The following is an 8,527-nucleotide window of genomic DNA, read 5'->3' as shown; positions in this document are numbered from 1 at the left end:
ATTGGTCGTAAGTTTACAAGGCTGCAGGATCAAATGTTTTTTTTTTGAGTAGAGTGGTGAGGCTGGCAGATTTGATGGAGAGGGATACTACCTGAGGAGAGCGAAACGCTTACAAAGTCAGCTAACATGGAAGCCAGAATGGTACGTTGGGTGGTCAGCTGCTCAATGGGAATAGAGTCGTGGGAGCAGGAAGATGTGCTCGGCATGGTCATGAGACGAGATTGGAGGGACTCTGGAGAAAGATGCACGTTCAGGGCTAGGGTAGTGGAGAGACAATTGAAGTTTGGTCCGATGGGCTACGGGAAGGAAGGTATGTGGCAGAAGCAGCCAAACGAATGGCCTCAGTCAGAGAGACAAAGAGGTCCATGAGCTCTTTGCACTTGTTCGTGGAAGTGAGGGTGAAGGAGGCAGGTGCGAGGGAGTTCGGAAGATGGTTAGCAATAGAGCATAGAAGCCAGGGGTTGTCTTTTCATTCCAGAATGAATCTGGAATAGTTAACAGTTTTGACAGGCGAGAGCAGAACAAAAATTTCCTCCAGTTAATTATTCAGAAGACTGAAGCTATTGTCTACGGCCACTGCTAAACACTCTCGTCCCGAGGTCACCGATTTCACTCGCCGCCCACGGAGACTGATCTGAACCGCTGGCATACTCAGCATGCTGTTTGCTCCTGAGCTCAGCTTCCGACCCCATTTTTTTCTCTATCCGAAAGGACGCCTACTCCAACAGCGAGATGCTGCTGAGGAGGCCTTGATGATTTGCTGCAGGACATTCTGTGGGTAGTACACACGGGAGGCAAAGTACACCAGTGATGCAGAGAATTTATGTTTAAACTTCTAGATGGGCAGCTCACCAAGCAGACAGATATTTTGCGATTATTATCGGGCTTCTTGAGTGTTTGTGCAGTTTCAGCCATCAAGCAATGTGGAGAGTGTGAGATCACAATCATTACTTGAGGACTGTAGATGGTGAAGAATATTTCGGGTGTCAGTAGATGAACCACTCGCTGAAGGTTCCAGAAACCCTTATCTGCTCTGTTCGGCATGGCATTAATATGGATATTCCCGTTGAGTCTGGTCAGTGGTGAAGCCTAGGATATTTATAGTGGAGTATTCCACAATGATAATGGCATTGAATGTCAAGTAGAGATGTTTGATCGCTCTATTGTTAGAGTTCGGCAGTGTGGCACGAATGTGACTTGCCACTTATAAGCCAAGCCGGTATAGATTGTTTCATTATCTGAGGAGTTGTGACGGGGCTGCACGCTGCATTCATAAAACAATAACACAATAAATTAGAACTGGAGTTGGCCATGCGGCCCCTCGAGCCTGCTCTGCCATTCAATAAGCTCATGGCTGATCTTCGACCTCAACTCCACTTTCCTGCCCTATCCTTACATCACTTCATTCCCTAAATATTAAAAAATCTATCGATCTCCATCTTGAATATACTCAAAGACAGAGCTTCCATAGACCTATGAGGTAGAGAATTACAAAGATTCAATACCATCTGAATGAAGACACTTCACCTCATTCCAGTCCTCAGGTGCCAAGCCTTATACTGAGACTATGACCCCTGGTTCTCGACTCCCCAGACAGGGTAAATATCCTCTCGGCGTATATCCTGTAACGCTATGTAAGAACTGTGCATGTTTCCTCAGTGAAAATACCTAATCCTGACCTGAGCAGGGTGGGATAGTTATTGATGGAGCAGCGGATGATATTTGTGCATAAATCGCTACCCTGAGCTACTGCTGTATTGGTAACTTCAATCTGACAACACTCGTGGATCAGCGTCTTTCCCCATCCACAGTATCACTCACTGTACAGTGCCCCTCCTTTATCTATCTCCCTTTGCTGGTGTCTCTCCATATCACTCACTGTACTTAGTCACACGTCTGTGCACCTCGCTTTGCTGATGTGTCCCTTTATCGGTCACTTTATTCAGTCACATTTTTTTTTATCTTCCTCTGCTGGACTGTCTTTGTATCATTCACTGCACTTACACACCTTTTATCTTTGTATTCTGCGGGTGTGTCTCTGTATTACCTTCGGTACTGAACCATAGTTTTATCTTTCTCCCTGTGCTAATCTATCTTTATTTTTCTCACTGTCGTCAGTCACCACTTTATCTGGCACCCTCTGCCTGGGGTTCTCTGTATCATCGGGTGGGACCGGTCTGGTGCAGGTCTGATGTCCGCTAAATACGCGGTCCGCTTTAACTGTCCATGGCAGACAAAGCAGATTGCAGTTGGGCCGAGTGTAAAACAAATGTATGATCTCACCCCGACCTGTACCAGCCAGGTGAATGAAATCGGACTTATTGAAATGCAGCGAATTGGTGAAAATAGCATTAATTTCGGAGGATTATTTTAAGCGAAGAGCACGCTATTGAGATCAACAAGCGGTGACGTGCCTGAGTCCCAGAGCTGGGGGAATAGTGAGCCTGAAAATACGCAGTACATTATTCGCAATCCCCAATTAATGTCCGCGGAGCTGATTTTGCTCATTTACTTGGAAAGAACTGTCTTACTAGTGTTTGTTGCATAGCCCGTCCCCAAGGACAGCTATATTGTAACTTCACTGATTCAATGGAGAATTGGCCGCTATGTAAATCAATGCGGATTCATTGCATTGCCTCAGTGCCCCAGCCAGAGCCATGCTGCATTAAAGAATCTTCCTTCATTTGTGTATAAGATGGGACCAACACAATTTGTAGACTTCACGGTGTTTTGCTATCCGATTCTCGCAATCATCGGCATTCCTGGTAAGTATTTGCAATTAATTATTAATTCTAGAAGCTCATTCTTTCAGTGCGTTGTTATTTTTGCTACGTGCTGTTGTCTATCTTTGTCCCATGTGTGTCAAGTGTCTGCTGACAGTCAGCTCAGGAGAAGTATCTCACTTTTCTTTGTTAACTTTAATTGGCATGTTAAATTACTTTCGTCCTTCCAAATGATGATAGATATGCTGCGCATGTAAAATAATATCTGTTTCTGTCTCCACCTCTCGCCGAACATTCCTGATTTTGTTGATTGTCACCCTGCGAGAATGTGAACTAAACCAGAGCATATTTAACTGACGGTCGTTCAAGATATTGGCAGAAGGGAAAGCATTCTCACCAGTAATGCCCCTCCATAAAGAACATTTATAAAAGTGGTGAACTCTGTAGGGGGTGGTCTCGGGGTCAGTTTCATCTCTGACCTTCTCAGTGGTTCGAATCGCTCCCACTCCCTGGGTTCTAGACTTTGAATTTATTTGGGGATGTGACAAAGTGCAAGAGACAACGGTTTTAGTGCAAGAAACTTCGATTTTATTCAGAAAAGAAAGTACAATGTCAACTTACAATCATTAGAATAGGGAACACTTCATCACACATTCAAAGGGGTTAACGGAAAACAGTACACCTCCCCCCTCCCAGTGCCTAAATCTGACTAGGTTGAACTCTAGGGCAAAAAAGGATAATGCTCACCAATCCTCTTATTGCCAGCTAGCGGTGCTTCGTGGTTTCAGGGTTCGCTGGACTTTGTAGGTTCTGCTTGCCCTAGCCCGAACGTCGTGAATAACATCTTACTGCGTAGTCTTTAGTTGGGTGGTGTCCGCTGATGAGGTAGGGCAAATATTGCATTTATGGGGTGAGTACGCACTTCCTTCCTTCAGCAGTAGGTTTAAACTTTCTTTTAGGTAATGTTTTACCTGTTGGTAGCTAAGAACAGATTGTAGAGTGGAAACATTTGAATCTTCGGTTTTCATTGGCAGACCAGTTAAACAAATACTTTGGTTATGTCTTCACGAAGGAAGACACAAATAACCTTCTGGAAATACCAGGGGAGCGAGGGTCTAGTGAGAAGGAGGAACTGAAGGAAATCCTTATTAGGTGGGAATTTGTATTAGGGAAATTGATGGGATTGAAGGCTGATAAATCACTGGGGCCTGAAAGTCTGCATCGCAAAGTACTTAAGAAGTAGACTTAGAAATAATGGATGCATTGGTGATCATTTTGCAACAGACTATCGACTCTGGATCGGTTCCTATGGACTGGAGGGTAGCTAATGTAGCACCACATTTTAAGAAAGAAGGGAGAGAGAAAATGGATAATTAAATACCGGTTAGCCTGACATCAGTAGTGGGGAAAATGTTGGAATCAATTATTAAAGATGAAATAGCAGCACATTTGGAAATCAGTGATGGGATCGGCCCAAGTCAGCATGGATTTATAAAAGGGAAATCATGCCTTACAAATCTTCTGAAATTTTTTTGAGGATGTAACTGGTAGAGTGGACAAGGGAGAATCAGTGGATGTGGTGTATTTGGACTTTCAAAAGGCTTTTGACAAGGTCCCAAACAAGAGATTGCTGTGCAAAATTAAAGCACATGATATTGGGGGTAATGTATTGACATGGATAGAGAAATGCTTGGCAGACAGGAAGCAAAGAGTGGGAATAAACAGGTCCTTTTCAGAATGGCAGGCAGTGATTAGTAGGGTACTGCAGGGTTCAGTGCTTGGACACCAGCTATTTACAATATACATTAATGATTTGGATGAGGGAATTGAGTGTAATATCTCCAAGTTTGCAGATGACACTCAGCTGTGTGGGAGTGTGAGCTGTGAAGAGAATGCTAAAAGGCTGCAGGGTGAATTGGACAGGATAGGTGAGTGGGCAATCGCGTGGCAGATGCAGTATAATTTGGATAAATGTGAGGTTATCCACTTTGGTGAAAAAAATATGAAGGCAGATTATTATCTGAATGGCGCAGATTAGGAAAAGGGATGGTGCAGCGAAACCTGGGTGTCATGGTACATCAGTCATTGAAAGTTGGCATGCAGGTTCAGCAGGCAGTGAAGAAGGCAAATGGTATGTTGGCTTTCATAACTAGAGGATTTGCATATTGGAGCAGGGAGGTCTTACTGCAGTTGTACAGGGCCTTGGTGCGGCCTCACCTGGAATATTGTGTTCAGTTTTGGTCTGCTAATCTGAGGAACGACGTTCTTGCTATTGAGGGAGTGCAGCGTAGGTTCACCAGACTGATTCCTGGGATGGCAGGACTGACATATGAGGAGAGACTGGATCGACTGCGCCTGTATTCACTGGAGTTTAGAAGGTTGAGAGGGGATCTCATGGAAACATACAAAATTCTGAACGGACTGGACAGGCTAAATGCAGGAAGAATGTTCCCGATGTTGGGGAAGTCCAGACCCAGTGGACATAGTCTAAGGATAAGGGGTAAGCCATTTAGGACTGAGATGAGGAGAAACTTCTTCACTCAGAGAGTTGTTAATCTGTGGAATTCCCTACCGCAGAGAGTTGTTGATGCCAGTTCATTGGATATATTCAAGAGGGAGTTAGATAGGCCCTTACCGCTAAAGGGATCAAGGGGTATGGAAAGAAAGCAGGAAAGGGTTACTGAGGTGAATGATCAGCCATGATCTTATTGAATGGCTGTGTATGTTCGAAGGGCCGAATGGCCTACACCTGTACCTATTTTCTACGATTCTATGTATGTTTCTATGTTTCTTGATGAGTTTCATTCTTAGAATATCTCGATCGCGGTGGTTTTGATTTTATCACGTTGGCTGTGGTCAGTTCTTGACCCGATAAAGATGTCCGAAATCATTGGGAACTGCCTTTCTCTGCTTGTTTGGTGATGTTCTTCCTCCTTCTTCGGTGGCAGAGCAGTGTAACCCAGGCGTGTCGTTGAGGCTGAAGACATTCCAGAAGGCTGCGTAGAAGGCTGTGTAGCAAGCTCTCTTGAAGGCTCCTTAACCCGTAAAACAGGGCCTCAGTTATACTGAGGGTGTCGTTCTAATCTGCGCTACAAATCAATCCTGATTCTTTGTCTTAATTTTGGCTGGCTTGATATTTCTTTGTCATATTTTGGAGGGCTTGTTAATGATAACTCGTTCCAGATGTGCCGATCTGTTGAATCCGTTTTTCGATCTTGAAAATTAGTTTTGGTATTTACGATGTCTGCCTAGGCCTGGGTTTTCCATGCGGACTGGATGGACTATTAACACTATGCATGCGCTGGATGGGTTTCATGTTTAGAGCTATGGCTGACTATCTCTGGGTCAATTGTTGCTATGTTAATGTCTCCTGGGGAGATGGGTTTTTGAGTTTGCACAATTCTGCAGACAAATTATTTAGCTTCAATACCGCAGATGGCTTAAATATCCAAAGACTGGCTTCTTTAGAGCCTAGCTGTCCCCTGGTTTTTGCAGCCCTTTTCCTCACGGACCCGACATGCCTTTTAAAATCCCAAACTCGGTCAAAACTCGTAGTTTCTTCCATTTGCATTTTAGGATCCCAAACTTTCTGGTCGATAGTCCCAAATCGAAATTCCTTTTCAATGAGTCCGAACACTGGGCGGGGTGGGGGAGGGGTGCGGTGGGGGGTGCGGGGGAGGTGGGGGTTGGGGGCGGCTGGTGGAGTTCCATGAATTGTGCAAATTTACAACTGATAGAGGTCTTTAAAAGGATGAAAGGTTTGGATAGAGTGGATACACAGAGAATGTTTCCACTTGTGGTTAAGAGCATAATTGGAGGCCATAAGTATAAAATAGTCAGCAAGAAATCCAATAGGGAATTCAGCAGAAAGTATTTACCCAAAGAGTGGTGACAATGTGGAACTCAGTACCACAGTTGAAGTGAAAAGTAACGATGCATTTAAGAGGAGGCTGCACAAGCATATGAGGAGAAGGTAATAGAGGGTTATGCTGATAGAGTTAGATGAGGAATGACTGGAGCAGGCTCTAGAGGTGGATAAATGCCGGCATGGACTGGTTGGGCCGAATGTCCTGATTCTGTGCCGTATATCGCCTGTAATCCCATGTAAAATTTCTTGGAGTGAATCTAGTTTGCCACGGGCAGGCTGAACATCCACCAGTTCATTTGTTGCACGGATTTATTCGACTGTGTTTAATTAAATCCACAGGCAGCAACATTGGCAGCTTTCTGTTGTACTTGACTCGGCTCCGTACCCAGTGAGACTGGGACGTACTGCATACTCTGATTGTACCACCTAACCTGACTCTCCTGTCCGGCTATCGCTAACCACACCATTACAAGTGGTATTTTCAGACATCCAAACTGTTTCTTTGCTAATTGTCTTATTTTCCAATTTCTTGCAGCGAACCTGATGTCAATTGTGATTCTGTCCCGGGGAAAGTGCGGTCTCTCCAAAGGTATCACTCGCTACATGGTATCCATGTCAATAGCAGATCTCATGATCTGTGTCTTTAATGTAACTGTGGACAGCATCTTTTGGAAATATTTCCCGGATTCATTCTTGAAGTGCACCAATGTGTGCCGTTTTAGTGCTTTCATACAAGCATCTAGCGTCCAACTCTCTGTCTGGTCCACAGTATCGTTCACCTTTGACCGCTTCGTAATCATTTGTTGTCAGAAACTGAAATTAAAATATTGCACCCAAAGAACTGCCACTGTGGTTGTAATGATCGTGGGTGTGCTCAGCATTTTGATAAACATTCCAGTTTATTTCCGCTATGAGCCCTACTATATTGTTGGGGATATAGCGTGGGGCTGCCAGGCAGTAACGGGTTATGATTCTTATCCAGCATGGAGAGCTTACAAATGGTTCGCACATTTCTCAGTCCCATTATTGCCATTCCCTTTGCTGGTGCTGTTGAATTGTATCACTGTCAGTCACATCTTAGTGGCCAATAGAGCTCGCAGAGCCCTGAAGAGTCGCAGCAATGGGGAGAGCAGCAGTGATCCCGAGATGAAGAACCGAAGAACATCCATCATTCTGCTCTTCACTATCGCGGGGAGCTTCATTGTGTTGTGGACGCCAGTTGTGATACTTCACATCTGTTTTGACATCACGCAGTCAACTCTTTTCCCAGGTCCAAAGTCACTATATTTGGCGATTAGAATCACCCTTCTTTTGATGTATTCCAGCTCCTGCACAAACACCTGCATTTAGGCGTTGACCCAAAGGAGATTACGAGAGGAGATTATGAACATTGTGAAATATCCATTTACTCTCATTGTGAAATGATGTAAGCGCTTAAAATAGCCGCATTCACTCATAGTTAATTGTTGGATGTCTCAATTGGACGTCGCCTCCCGATCAGTTCAATCTAATCGTGTATTACATAAAAACATAGAAACATAGAAATTTACAGCACAGAAGGAGGCCATTTTGGCCCATCCTGTCAGCGCCGGCCTACAAAGAGCTACATGGTCCTTCGTCAGCAGCCCGAAAGGTTACATACAAACCCAGTGCGCCCCACACCACTGCAACACCCCTTATACGAAAAACATCTACACTTCACCCTAACTGGAGCCGTGTGATCTCCTGGGAGAGGCAAAAACCAGATAAAAACCCAGGCCAATTTAGGGAGAAAAAATCTGGGAAAATTCATCTGTGACCCATCCAGGTGATCGAAACTAGTCCGGGAGATCACTCTGGCCATATTCTATTCCCTGCAGTACTACGCCGTCCAACAAAAGGTCATCCACTCTAATCCCAATTACCAGCTCTAGGTCCATAACCCTGCAGCTTACGG

General features: G+C 44.6%; 1 protein-coding gene across 1 annotated transcript; it reads left to right on the top strand.

Moving 5' to 3' along the window:
- The first annotated feature begins 291 nt into the window (after positions 1–291).
- Positions 292–7,941, top strand: LOC139230149 (probable G-protein coupled receptor 139). Its single transcript, XM_070861992.1, has 2 exons — positions 292–310; positions 7,127–7,941. Exons 1-2 carry the CDS (start codon positions 292–294, stop codon positions 7,939–7,941), a joined length of 834 nt encoding a protein of 277 aa, XP_070718093.1.
- Positions 7,942–8,527: the final 586 nt, after the last annotated feature.

Source organism: Pristiophorus japonicus, chromosome 19 (genome assembly GCF_044704955.1).
Source record: "Pristiophorus japonicus isolate sPriJap1 chromosome 19, sPriJap1.hap1, whole genome shotgun sequence".
Lineage (NCBI taxonomy): Eukaryota > Metazoa > Chordata > Chondrichthyes > Pristiophoridae > Pristiophorus > Pristiophorus japonicus.
Note: the sequence above shows the minus strand (reverse complement) of the source record. Positions and strands in the feature narration are given on the sequence as shown.